Raw genomic sequence first — 14446 nt, forward strand, 5'->3', positions numbered from 1 at the left:
TATTGTCTGTGTCTTGGCTCAAAATTTGCTCAAATAAGCTCGGACTTTCGACATAACCCTGTGGCAGCCGACACCAGGTATATTGTGAGCCCTTCCAGGTGAAAGCAAAAATATGCCTGGAGTTTTCATGTATTGGTATGGAAAAGAAAGCTGAACACAAGTCTACTACAGTAAAGTATGTAGCTGTGCTAGGAATAGATGAAATAATAGTATGTATGTTAGAAACTACGGAGTGTCTCTTTATAACGTGATTATTCACTGCCCTTAGATCCTGTACAAATCTATAGATGTGCTTGCCATCGGGCCCTTTTTTTGGTTTTTTAATTGGCAGGATGGGCGTGTTGTATTCAGATTTGCAAGGGATAATTATTCCCTGTTCTATTAATGAGTTAATAACTGGTGTAATACCCTCAATTGCCTCCTTTGAGAGGGGATACTGAGGGATAGAAGGAGGTGGGCTAGATTTAGTTTTTATCTGCACAGGAACAGCAGATTTAAGTAAGCCTACATCAGAAGAAGATGTGGCCCAAAGAGACTCAGGTATATCTTTAGGTATTTCGAAAATGGAAGGCTCTTTTGCCTCCTGGTTTTCCGAGACAAGTACAGGGAGTAATTTTAAAGATTCCTCTGGTACTTCTAATGATAATGAGCCATCTGGGGAGCAGGTTATTGTGGCTCTGAGTTTGCATAGAAGGTCCCTCCCCAGCAAATTTAAAGGGGAGTCAGGCATCAAGAGGAAGGAGTGTTGTACCTCTAGGGGTCCTACAGACACCATTCTAGGAGGAAGTCTTTTAACTCTTTGGGTTATTCCTGATACTCCCATTACATTCTCTGAGCCAATAGAATAACATTGTAAATCAGGTGTTCTCTTTAATACAGACCAGGAAGCTCCGGTGTCTAATAGATAATCATAATAGTTGTTACCCACCTTTAAGGTAACATGGGGTTCATTAGTATGGGGAGGGCAGTGGATAGGGACAACGGGTAGTAGGACATCAGGGTCCGGGAAATCAAAGGTTGTATCCTCTGATTCCTGTGCCCCAGCCCCCCCCCGGACACCATCATTGTGTTTGGGATATTCCTTGGGCACCCCCCTGAAGGGCACCTCTCTGAGGGTCATTAGTACCTCGAGTAATTTTTGGACGAGCGCCATTTCTCATATATTGTTGAGTATTATCATTAAAACTTTCTTCAATTTGAGCATTGTCATTAATTTCCCAATTCCTATTTCTATAATTCTGGTTTCTAAAGTTCTTATTTCTATATTCATTATAGTTATTATTTCTAAAGCTATTATTAAACTGTGTATTCCTTCCAATCATCTTAAGAAAGGTTCTACATTCCATCATTTTGTGGCCCTTCTTCTCACAGAAGTGGCAAGTAATGGATTGATAATTGGATTTCTGGAGAGGGGCAATTGTCGTTGGTTCATTATCCTGCCCGCTTTCTAATTTAGTTATCCTATCTATTAAATATCTCATTTTTTTCTTCATTTCCTCCATGTCATCATTATTTTCTTTCTCCTTTTCTTCTTTTCCCTTTAAAACATATATAGCTGTTTTTCGCAATTCTTCAAGGTCCATATCTGACCATCTTGGGCATTGTGTTTTAAAATAATTTTTAATTGCTTTGCAAGAATTGTTTACAAAGATTCTCCTAACTTGTCTTAAACTACTCTCTTTAGTTAAGTCCCAATCTAAATATCTGTCCCCAAACTCGATAATTCTGTCCATAAATCTGGAGGGTGTTTCGTTTTCCTTTTGCTTAATATTTTCCAGTTCCATCCACTTATCTGTACTGTCTGCACATTCCTTCATGTCCGTGAGGATAGCCTCTCTACAACGGTATAGTTGTAGATAATCATCAGGATTGTTATAGTCCCATTCGGGATCCTGAGATGGCCAATGTGCTGCATTACGCCCCCGGGTTTTGTTGACATGAGCAATTATTTTATTTTTTTCACGTTCACTTAAAAAAGCCTGTAGTAAGCTCTCAACGTCCTTGTAAGACGGATTATACTGAAAAAATATGTCTCCCATCTTTTTTGTTACTAGAAAGGGATCTTGTTCATATGTGGGGATATTTCGTGTAAATTCATTTATTTCTTGGGGAGTAAATGGTATCCTATGTCTTAAAGTCACCACATCCCCATTTCGTCCTATTTCAGGTACTTCTCTTAGAGGAAACAGGCCTCTAGTTGAATTTTGCACCTGTGGGTCAGTTTGACAAGGACAGGTTTTTCTAGGAGGACAAGATCTCTCTTGCATTGGAAATTGGTTTTCTGTAGGAGAAGGAACATGAGAAACTGGGATTGCAGGGGAAGGGTTTTGGGGATTAAATTCAGACAAGATTTGCACTACACGAGAGAAGTAGTCTGTTAACTGGGCTATAGGGAAGGTGTTTTCCATCTCTATTTCAGGGAAGGAAATTTCCTCATTCAAAGGTTCAGAAACAGGTCTGTTTCTGGTAGAGTGGTTGTTTGCCAATTGATCCTGTAAGAGACTTTTTAGATCTTCTAATTGGGCTTGCATTTTATCCTCAATTTTTCTTATTTTATCATCTCTAAATATAGTATTGAGGATTACAAAAATGACAGTACCTATTAATATAAAAATTTGGAGGTATCCTTCATTCCTCAATGCCCCTACTTCTTCAGCTGCCATATAATTGTCAAAGAATGTAGTACTCATTTTTATATGTATATTTTGTAATTTCACAAAGCACGTGGGGAGCAGGGCAAAGCAACAAACTTTCCACAGGTTTTTTTTTTTTTTTACAGTAGGTGGCTCCCTAGTCTACAACCCTATACAGGCTAAGGGCCTATTGTATTGTAAATTCTCCTTCTTTTACAAAGTGTGTATATGGGTGGGTCCCAGCAATCTTCTTTAGCCCTCAGGCTAAAACCGCTAGGACCATGTGCTATCTTCCTTGAGCAAAGCCCACTAAATTTTTAAGACTAGAAAGGCCAGGAAACAGAAAAAAAATGGGTTTTAAGTTAGCTCCCTAGCTGTATTCAGCTGTTTTTTTTTTTGCGGGCTAGGAGCTCCTAAGAGCTCCTTCTCCTGAGGTTCCTCGTTGCTAATCAGTTGATTAGGTAAGCCTGGCCTGCCTCTCAATCTACTGAGCCACCTCCTTAAAGTAAAAGGAGACGGAAATGAGAGACAAAGAGGAGAAGGAAAAAAAAATCCTGTTGACCCCAATTTAACTTAAGGGGTAAAGGGAAAAGAGAAAAGGTGTTTTATACTCACCTGTTCTTTGAATGTGAATTGGATGAACTCACCCCAAAAATAATAGAGTGTATAAGAAGCCCAAATTCTAACATACATTATCTACAAGAAACACACAGTTTGGTGGATACTCACAGGGTTAGAATTAAAGGTTGGAACAAAATATATTGGGCCTCAACTAAGGAAAAAGAAGGCAGGAGTTGCAATCTTGATATCTGACAAAGCCAAAGTAAAAATAGATGTTATTAAAAGAGATAGGGAAGGTAATTACATCCTAATAAAAGGCAATATAGACAGTGAGGAAATATCAGTGCTCAACAAGAATGCACCAAATGGCATAGCATCCAGATTTCTAAAGTAGAAACTAATGGAGTTAAAGAATGAAACAGATAGTAAATTATACTAGTGAAAGACCCAAACTTTCCTCTATCAAATCTAGATAAATCAGACCAGAAAAAAATAAGATAGGGGTAAGAGATGTGAATAGAATCTTACAAAAATTAGAATTAATAGATATATAGAGAAAACTAGGGAAAAATAGGAAAACAACTTCTTTTCAGCAGCACTGGTACATTCAGAAAGATTGACCAAGTACTAAGGCACTAAACATGGCAAACAAGTACAGAAAGGAAGAAATAATAAATGCAAGCATTTTAGATCATAATGTAATAAAATAATAATTAGTAAGGGTACATGGAGGAAAATATAAGTACATTAGGTGAACACAGAATAGTATACTTGTCAGATCTTTGGAAAAGGAAAGATTTCAAAACCAAGTAAGATAGAAAAAAAATACAAAATACAAAATAAATAATTTTGATTACTTTAAATTAAAAAAAGTTTTGTACAAACAAAACCAAGGCAACCAAAATAAGAAGGGAAGAAATCATTTGGGGAAAAAATCTTCATAAGGAAACCTCTGACAAAGGTCTAATTACTCAAATTTATAAAGAACTAAGTAAATTGATTGAAAATCAAGCCATTCTCCAATTGATAAATGAGCAAGGGATATGAATATGCAATTTTCAGATAAAGAAATCAAAACTACAAATAAACACATAAAAAGTGTTCTAAGTCTCTTATAATCAGAGAAATGCAAATCAAAACAATTCTGAGGTGTCTCACACCCAGCAGATTGGTTAACATGACAGCAAAGGAAAGTAATGAATGTTCGAGGGAATGTGGCAAAATTGGAACATTAATGCACTGCTGGTAGAGTTGTGAATTGATCCAGCCATTCTGGAGAGCAATTGGAACTATTCCCAAAAGGCACTAAACGATTTTCTGCCTTTTGTTCCAGCCATAGCACTGCTGTGTTTGTACCCAAGAATATTCATAGCTGTTCTTGTTGTGGTGGCAAAAAATTGGAAAATGAGGGGATGCCCTCTGACTGCGCAATGGCTAAACAAATTATGATATATGTTGGTGATGGAATACTACTGTGCTCAAAGGAATAATGGACTAGAATAATTCCTTGTGAATTCTAATGACCTCCAGGAATTGATGCAGAGTGAAAGGAGCAAAAACAGGAGAACATTGTACACAGAGACTGAAACACTATGGTACAATTGAATGTAATGGACTTCTCAAAAAGTAGCAATACAGTGATCCAGAACAATTAGGAGGGATTTATGAGAAAGAACACTCTCCACATCCAAAGGAAGAACTGTGGGGACAGAAACACAGAAAAAAAAACAATTGCTTGATCACATGGGTTGATGGGGATATGATTGGGGCTATAGACTCTCAATGATCACCCTAGTGCTAACATCAACAATATGGAAAAAGGTTTTGATCAAGAACTCCTGTAAAACCCATTGGAATTGCTTGTTTGTTATGGGTGGAGTTTGGAGGAGGGGAGGGAAAAACATGACTCTTGTAGCCAAGGAAAAATATTCTAAATTGACTAATTAAATATTTTTTTAAATGTGATTGGGAGAAATGAAGAATAGAGCAAAAATAGGGAGGCAAGTATAGAATTGAGGAGAATAGTCACTAACTAATAATAAAATTGATCCATCTAGTCCATATTCTTGTTGTTAACATCTTTAAACACCTAGGTAATTATTCCTCCTTGTCAACATTTTGAAATGTGGCTTACACTCTTCCTTTTTTATCCACTAGAATTGACTACCTCAAATGTTCTAACCTTAAAATTCTCAGCTTCATCACTTTCTGTTTCCTCTGTTTCTAGTCTACTTCAGTCAAACATAGAAATGATGATAGCTTAGAATACCCCCTCCTTCTCTCTCTCTCTCTCTCTCTCTCTCTCTCTCTCTCTCTCTCTCTCTCTCTCTCTCACACACACACACACACACACACACATACACAAACAAAATGGGAATTGATATTTCAGATGACCCTCGCAGTAAGCATAAAAGTTATCTGACAAGTAAACTTGAGTTATTGTTATTTTTATTTTATTAATGAAAATTAAAAATGGAACACTTACTTGAAAGAACAAAAAAAAATTTCTTGGCTAAGTTTTTCTGTCCAATTAGTTCCCTTTGTTATGCATATTCCCCTGGAAAAAAGCTTTAGGTTTTCATTGTTAAAGGAATCCAGAGCAATTCTCAAGTTAACATCCAGTCTAGTTTGGGTTCCCTGGGGAGTTTGTAATTAACTTATTTATTAAACACTGATAGAGTCATGATCTTTGGGGACAAAAGACAGTATTTTTTTTAACACAAACACCAATAAAACCATATGCTTAGTTGTCATGTTAAACATTTCCAAGAAGAAAACTGTCTCCTCATTCTAGGCAGGTAAGAATTTTTCACAAGGTTTCAAATTCTAATAAGCAGAGTAATATTTCAAACATATAAATTAGTCAACTAAAAAGCTGAGAACCACCATTGTAATAGTTATCAATTTGGGAAAAACAATTGCAGTAATAATTCTACCACTAGCATCCACAATAATGAGGCAAGTAATCATGTTGATTACTGGAAAATCTGAATATATATTTTGGGAACAGATACATTTAAGAATCCTGAAAAAAATCTGTGTGACCATCACTTCTTATCATCTGATGAAAATGGTGGTATGGTTCAGTGAAAAGTCTACTTGAATAGAATTCAGGGTATAAAGATTTGAGCCTTACCTCTGCCATCTTATTAGCTGTATGATAGTGAGGGTGAAAATTCTACTTTTATTATATCTGAAAGTTGAACTCAGAGATCTCTTCAGCTCTAAAGCTGTGATCCAATTGTCGGGATATTATTATTTAAATTAAGAATTTGCATAAATATGTGAAATAATGGGCTTCGATGAAAGCCTAAGGATGTTTTTAAGAACAACAACCAAAAAAAAAAAAGAGGAATAGCTTTGACCACATAGTGTGGTTTGTTGTTGGTTATTAATAAGAATATGTCAAACTTATGACTAATGAATGATTAGTGATCAGTGAATTAGTCACCATTACTGCATTGTCTTCCAGTGTCTACATTAAATATTATCAGAATAGGTTTCTTTAATATCAGCAAAATTATTGGAGAGCAGAAAATTTGAGGATCTGGAAAGAACTATGATGATAATTTATTAAGAATGTTTTTTTTCAAATTTTGATTATAGAAAACAATTAATAACATTTGTAAATTGTGGGAAAGGTTGCTAAAAAGACATTGAAACAAGAATCAAGAACAGAGGAATACATAATTTCATTGAAATTTGTGTAATGAAACATTCTATCAGTGGTAATGTTTCATTGTTTTTCCTACATCTAGATGGGGATGGCAATGCTGACACCAGGTTGGGTACAAGACAACAGGCAAGCAGTTATCAGGTGAGTACAATAAGCTAACAGGCCTCGTAACAATTTTAAGTTGTCATTGATCATTTCATTAGGCTTATGAGTAAATTTGCTTGCCTTTAAAGGGACCGATTTTGTTGTTGATACTGAAATTAAGGTAAACTAAGTCACAAAGTTATGAACAAATTCCTCTTATTTTTAAGGGTAGAGATTTCTACTAAAAAGAGGCTTGGGTCCCCAGTATGCAAAAAAGATCTTAAATGAGGGCAGACTGATGATTTTTTTACAAACAAAAGGAGGAGCTTTAGAAAGCTAGGAGGCAGCATTAGAGATGGGGAAAACAATGACTAATTATAAAGCCTATAGAATGGGAAAACAATAAGATTGACTAGAAATTTGGAATGCAGGTCTAGCAATAACCATAAGGAATGATGATTGATTCATGGGACCCATCTGCATCCTTCAGGGTTTATTAGTGCAAAAGATATCACAGACTTCCTGGCAACCACTAGCATTTTGCAAATGTGATAACCGACCTCCCTTTATTGTATATTGGCAGTAAGAAGTATAGGATGGATATATATTTTAAATTTAGGTGATTAATGGGTCTATTTAGCTCAGAGAAGACTGAATTTCTGAAACTACACACTTCTTAGCTCAGAGACAAAGAAAGGGGCTTAGGTGTTAATAAAAACTATAAAATAAAATCAACTAAAATAGAACTAATTTCAAAAATAGAATCAATTGAGAATTGGAATCAATTTCATTTTCTCACTGTATTTGTCAATGTATAATCATACAGGCAAAGAGCAAATGATGATGAGGGCAACTAGTCCATTGGAGCTTAATGAGTTTCCTGTACAGGATCCTGAGAACTACTAATGGGTGAGAGTTAGAGAGACAAGCTAGCTGAATTGAAGAAGACCTATAAAACTCCTATATAGTATTCAGATCTTAGTTGGAACATATTGAGATTTCCCCTGGGATGGGTGGCAATTTTAATTCATCTTTAAGATCAAGGGTCCTGAAATCAGAAGGTAGCTTTCCCAGAGTTTTTGTTTCTGTTGTTATTGTATTGGTTTTGTTTTATAACCATGAAGTGCTTTCCTTTAGTTTTTGATCAAAATCACTAGTGAAATCATATTCTCACTCCCATTTTTAGATAAAATTATTGAAGTACCTAAAAGCTGAGACCTAGAAGACACCACAATGGCCAAACCAATATATTTGATTGTCTCAAAGGAAAGAATCTACCTAAATGAATTTCATTCCCATCTCTTTCTCATTAAGTTGCTCTTACCTAGCATAATACTATATCCTGATTCATTTTTTTGCCTAACTAATAGCTTTGGTAACATGCATACTTATAAGGTATCATACTGCTTCTGTGTATAAGTTACAGGGTCTCATGGCTCGGGTTATATCTTTGGGACACAAAAATAATCCTTTGAAAAGTGGAAAAATTGTTTCAATAAGTGGTTATATATTTGAAATGTGCAATGATCCCTTTGCCCCACCCCAAGACCCATCATTGAATTGGATACTGGCTCATGACAAATGACAGAAGAAATCAGTCATAAAATTCAAACTGCTCTATGGGCACCTAAATTGGTGATGCCATACTTACTATGGCTGTTCTGGTACCTCTTACCTGGTATCTGCTAGGATTCATGTTACTTATGAGAACCATATGATTTATAACACTAAAAATTCATTTGGAAAGAATACTAGAATTTTACTTAGCTTCACTGTTCATGTTCACTCTTATTTTCTTTGGTTTCCATTACTGGTATTATTACAATTCAGTCCCATGTGATATGGGATTAAATGTGTAATTTTCAAGGTAATGACATTTGGCTTATAACCCCAATATTCTCAGGGGGTGAGGGTAAAGAAGCACAGTTTAAAGCATAGTTTTTCTCCTGACTAGGAAAAGAAATGTGAGGCACTGGTTTGTTATTTGGTGCTAAGGGCTCTGGGAATAAGTCCAGGAAGGATGATTGATAACAAGGAACATGGAGGCAGGCTTCAGAATACAAGAATAAGGAGGTCCTCCATCCAATGCTTTCTTATCTTCTAAAGAAGAACATGTACAATAGGTTATGCCTAAACCTACCTCATTGACTCTCAAGATTGAGCCTGGAAAATCATGACTTTGATAAAAATGAAACTTAGCAGGATGGAAGGAAGGAAAGTGTTGGGAATTAGAACTCTTGTAGGGAGTTTGTAATTCTTTTGTATATTTAAACCTAGACTATATATCCAAAGCTTGTAATGTCAGAGCGCGAATCTCATACTCTTTATAAAAGACTATAAAAGTCTGTTTTACACATAGGCATTTGCATTTTGTTATTAGAGCATCTGCCATTCATTTGCAATCCAAGGCGGTTGTCATTCAGAGCATCTGCCAGGAATGCCTGTGCATCCAAAGCCAAAGATGTCATCTTTTGTGAAAGTTTAAAATCTAGTTAATCAGTTCCCTGACTCCAGAACTGTATCACTTGTGAACAGGTTCCGTCATTGGAGATGCCCATCACACACAGTCCAATTCATGATTCTGGGTTTGGGATAAGAATGATCTTAAACCCATTTAGAGGCATGTATTCTGGCAAAATTCAGAAAATGAAAACTATATTCCATAAAGGAAGCAATTATTTTCATGTAATTTCCCTGATCAAGAATCTTCAGTGACTTTCCTCCTCCTAATATAAAACAACAAATACATCAGCTTAATATTTAAATTCAGTCTATTTTCAAGCCCAGAATTCAGAGTAGTGATTCATAATCCCTTTTTTGTTTGTTTGTTTGTTCCTTTCTTTTCTTTTCTTTTATTTTTTTGTATCATGGAACTTGGTGGCAGTCTATGTAAAATCAATGGATTATGTTTCAGAATAATGCTTTTAAATATGTAAATTAAAGCACATAGGAATGTAGAGGAAACAGCTATATTTTTTAATACCTTACTTTCCAAATTAGAATCAACATTGGGTATTGACTCCAAGGCAATGGGCATTAAGTGACTTGCCCAGGGTCACAAAGGTAGGAAGTGTTTGAGGGCAGATTTGAACCTAGGACCTCTCATCTCTAGTTCTGATGCTCAATCCACTGAGCCATGCAGATGCCCCAAAAGAACTATGTTGTAATGTAGTGGTAGTCTCTCGGTGACCGAGAATGACAATGTATGTTGTAATAGTCTTTAAAAAATGAATATACATTACACCCTCTGTGTTCCAGTTTAAAAAGACTATTTACTATTTCTCTAAATCTTACATATTTCATCTCTTTCTATTTAAGCAGGTTTTCTCTCATGACTGTAAAGCATCACTTCCTCCCTTTAACCCATTATTTTAACTAGATGGTGCAATGGTTAGAGTGTTCAGCCTGATTTTGGAATATTAAAGTTCAAATAAGCCTTCAGACACTTTTGAGCTATGTGATCCAGGGTAAGTCATTCAACCTATTAGTCTCAGTTTTCCAAAGTGTAAAATGAATATTAATTATTACCTAACATCTCATTTCCTCCACACAGGAGCATAATATCACCTAGGATCCTGTGAGCTTTAAATGAGATGTTTTAAAGCTCTTAGCTGAGAGCCTGGAACTTAGTAGACACTTAAATACTTGTTTCTCTCATTCTTTAATGAATATTCACATTTCTATAAGTGAACCAGCCCATCAACAAATACATATTAAGAACTTTCTATGTTCTAAGCAATGAGCTAAGCAATGAGTTTATAAAATAAAATCTATTCTATCAGGATTATATTAAACTCATATACAAACAATCATGGGAAGTTTTTCTTAATAACCTTTGTCATGACATCAAAATTCACCATGTTTTAAAAAGTATTTAAAGGCTATCTTAACTCAAGTAGAATATGTGCTTCCTGGGAGTGGGAACTATTTTCATTTTTGTTGTATTCCAGAACCTAGAAGAATTCCCAGAATGTGGTAGGAGATAAAGATTATGTTAAAATGGGGTGGGGGAGAATAAGAGCTCTACACAGCTTCTGTGCTAAGAAATGTGCAAACATAATAGCTCTTATGCTGCATTTAAGACAGTACATATGATGAGAAAAGCAACAATCTTGAAGATGTTCAATGTGTGATCCTGGATGCCAAATTGAGCCTCAGTGTTCACAACTACAAAATGAGAATGATAATCTTGGCACTGCTTATTACACATGGTTAATTTAAAGGAGGGAAATAGTCAATTACAAAAATCAAAGCAAAACAAAAACATTGGAACTTATTCATTATCATTAGCAATGATGAAAGCAGTGAAGAGAGGAAGAAAGGTTGCATCTAACTGGGCTATTATCTCTGATCCCCCATTTAGACTCATGGAATAAATGGCTGCAATTAATTTCACTAGGGTGACTGAGTTCATTCTCTTGGGGATCACTGAGAAGACGGAACTGAAGATGCCTCTCTTTGTGATATTCTTGTTCATCTATGTGTTCACAGTGGTGGGCAATCTGGGTCTCATCACAGTCATCAGAATGGACTCACGACTAAAAACTCCAATGTATTTCTTCTTAAGTCACCTGGCATTTGTAGATTTCTGTTATTCTTCTTCAATTACACCTAAAATGTTGGGGAATTTTTTATATGAAAAAAATATAATCTCTTTCTATGCATGTGCTACTCAACTAGGTTGTTTTATTAACTTCATGAATGCAGAATGCTTGCTTCTAGCTTCCATGGCCTATGATAGATATGTGGCTATTTGTAACCCTTTACTTTATATGGTTTTGATGCCCCCTAAAGTCTGTATTCAGCTTGTAGCTGCTCCCTACATCTACAGTTTTGTGGTAGCACTCTACCATGTTATCCTTACCTTCCGCCTATCTTTCTGTGGCTCTAACATCATCAACCATTTCTATTGTGATGATATGCCCCTCTTGAGACTGTCCTGCTCTGACACACATTTCAAACAAATATGGATTTTTGCTTGTGCAGGAATCATGCTTATTGCTTCCTTTTTGGTTGTCTTTGTTTCCTACATGTATATTATCTCTGCAATTCTAAAGATAAAATCGGCCGAAGGTAGGCGTAAAGCCTTCTCTACCTGTGGCTCACACATGGTGGCTGTCACTATTTTCTATGGAACCCTGATCTTTATGTACTTACAGCCAAGCTCAAACCATTCCCTTGATACAGATAAGATGGCCTCTGTCTTTTACACAGTGATCATCCCCATGTTGAATCCTTTGATCTACAGTCTAAGAAACACAGAGGTGAAGGATGCCTTGAAGAAGGCCTTAAGCAATAGCAATTATGTCCTCATTTTAATTCAGTCAAAAAAGTGACTTAAACTTAATTTTTAAGTTATCTTAATTATTCAAACATTGAAAAACCATAATGAAAAGAAATGACATATGTGCATAGAATATTAGGGCTAGAAGAGGCTTTGAAAATCATCCAGTTCAATTCTCACTCAGTTCACCAACACATAAAAGATGCTAGAGAATCAATCTTGAAAGGGCTCAACTTGATCTAATCTCCAAACACAATGTGTATTTGTTTGTTTTAAAATATTATCTTGCTATTAACTTTTATGTATTTTTACATCAACTCAATTCCAGTTCCTCCCTTCCTCATTTTTTAATCCAAACCATGTAATTGATTTTTAACCCTTCAGAAACATGACAATGTTTTCATCAAGAATGAGAAAAAAGTTCAACATCAACAATCAACAATGTCTGACAATATATGCAGTATTCTACCTCATTGTTTTCTGTATCTTCAATGAGTATATTATATAAATAAATGTTTTTAAGACAAAAACAGTCTAAGGAATCTATTTTTAAAATATTAATTAAAAAATAAACAGTCAATATATAGATATAAGTGGGAAATTAACTGGAATAACAATTATAGAAATAATTATGTGCAAAACATGTAATATCTATATTATATAATATCATAGGATATATGAGGATATATGCTGTTATATTTTATGTATATAAATTTAATGTGTGTATGTGCAAAGCAATGAGAATATTCCAAAACTTGGCCTTGAATAGAAATAGTACCCTCAAAACTGAATACATGAGGTTATTTTTGTAAAATTCTAGGGATTCTGCTCATTCCTTTATCCATTGATACCATGCTAAGCATGTACACCAAATTTTTTTTAAAAGAAATAAGGAAAAAAAAGAACTTTTTTTACAAACCAAAATAAAAAAGGAGGAAAATAGGAACCACAAATATTTCATGTTATATTGAGGGCTTAAAATCTCAATTATATGCAGAACTAACAGTGGAAATTCCCTCACTACTAATGAAGGAGAAATAAAATGTATCAGACTATACAAGGTCATGGTAAAGTGGACAGTCTCCCCTAATGCCATAACATCTAGTTAAGGGGGAGGCAGTTAGATTGCTCAGTGGTAGGCTTGGAATTAGGAACTCCTGAATTCAATTCTGGCCTCAGTAACTTACTAGCTCTCTAACTCTGTACAAGTCACTTAACCTCTGTTTTCTTTAGTTCAATGGAGTTGAAAATGACCAACTCTTCCAATGATTTTGCCAACAAAACATCATAGACAGTTTTGGCATGCTGGTCCCAAGAGTCAAGAAGAATTAGACACAATTGAATGATTGGACAACATTCAAAACAATTTTGTGTCCTACAATAAGAGAGGCCTGCAATCAATGGATTCTTCATCTTCGAAGTTTTGTTAAAATGGTCTCCCTTAACAATTGAGAAAAAATAGTATTTGGTCACCTTTTATATTCTGTACTCAAATAGGAAACATTTTCTCCATATGATTATGAATCTTTCCACCTTAATGGAAGATATTTTTCCAGACCATTCCTCCTCCTTTTTTCCTTAATATTCCTTTTTCTCTCACTCTCCTCTGAAGGGATTTATTAATCTATCTTATTGTGTAGCAGAATGCTGGTGATTTTACGTATACTCTAGGAAGAACTGAAAACATTATGAAAAAAATTGAGTAAAACTGAAATAACAGAAACTGAGACTGTCCTTAGTGTTCGGTTTCCTTAGCATATTAGCAAATTTTGTTGTTTTCAGTTTGGACTCCTATAGTTGATGATCAGTCATCAAACTCACCCACTCTCAAATGATAAGTAAACCCCTACCAAGAGATTTTATTCCTCTCCAATCCAAGAGAATTCTCCAACACATATTCACAGCAACTTGTGTGTGTGTGTGTGTGTGTATGTGTGAGTGTGTATGTGTTTCTGTGTGGTGGCAAATAATTGTAACCTTAGGGAGGGCTCATCAATTGGGTAATTCCTGAATTATAGTTTATGATTATATGAAAAAGATGGTTTCAAAGAAATCTAGGAAGAGTTACATGAACTGATACAGAGCAAAGTGAAGAGAATAAGGAGAATAATTTATTTTTAACAATATTATAAACATAAACAATTTGAAATATTAAAAAATAAAGAATCAACACAATGGCCAAGCACAATTCCAGATGACCTATGATAA

The 14446-nt window shown here is 35.2% G+C and overlaps 1 protein-coding gene across 1 annotated transcript; it reads left to right on the forward strand.

The window, feature by feature from the left end:
• The first annotated feature begins 9822 nt into the window (after window positions 1-9822).
• On the forward strand, window positions 9823-12736 carry LOC100024108 (olfactory receptor 1044-like). The gene has a single exon (XM_056803684.1). It carries the CDS (start codon window positions 11331-11333, stop codon window positions 12288-12290), a length of 960 nt encoding a protein of 319 aa, XP_056659662.1. The 5' UTR covers window positions 9823-11330; the 3' UTR covers window positions 12291-12736.
• The last annotated feature ends 1710 nt before the right edge of the window (window positions 12737-14446 follow it).

This window comes from Monodelphis domestica, chromosome 6 (assembly GCF_027887165.1).
Source record: "Monodelphis domestica isolate mMonDom1 chromosome 6, mMonDom1.pri, whole genome shotgun sequence".
Taxonomy (NCBI): Eukaryota; Metazoa; Chordata; class Mammalia; order Didelphimorphia; family Didelphidae; genus Monodelphis; species Monodelphis domestica.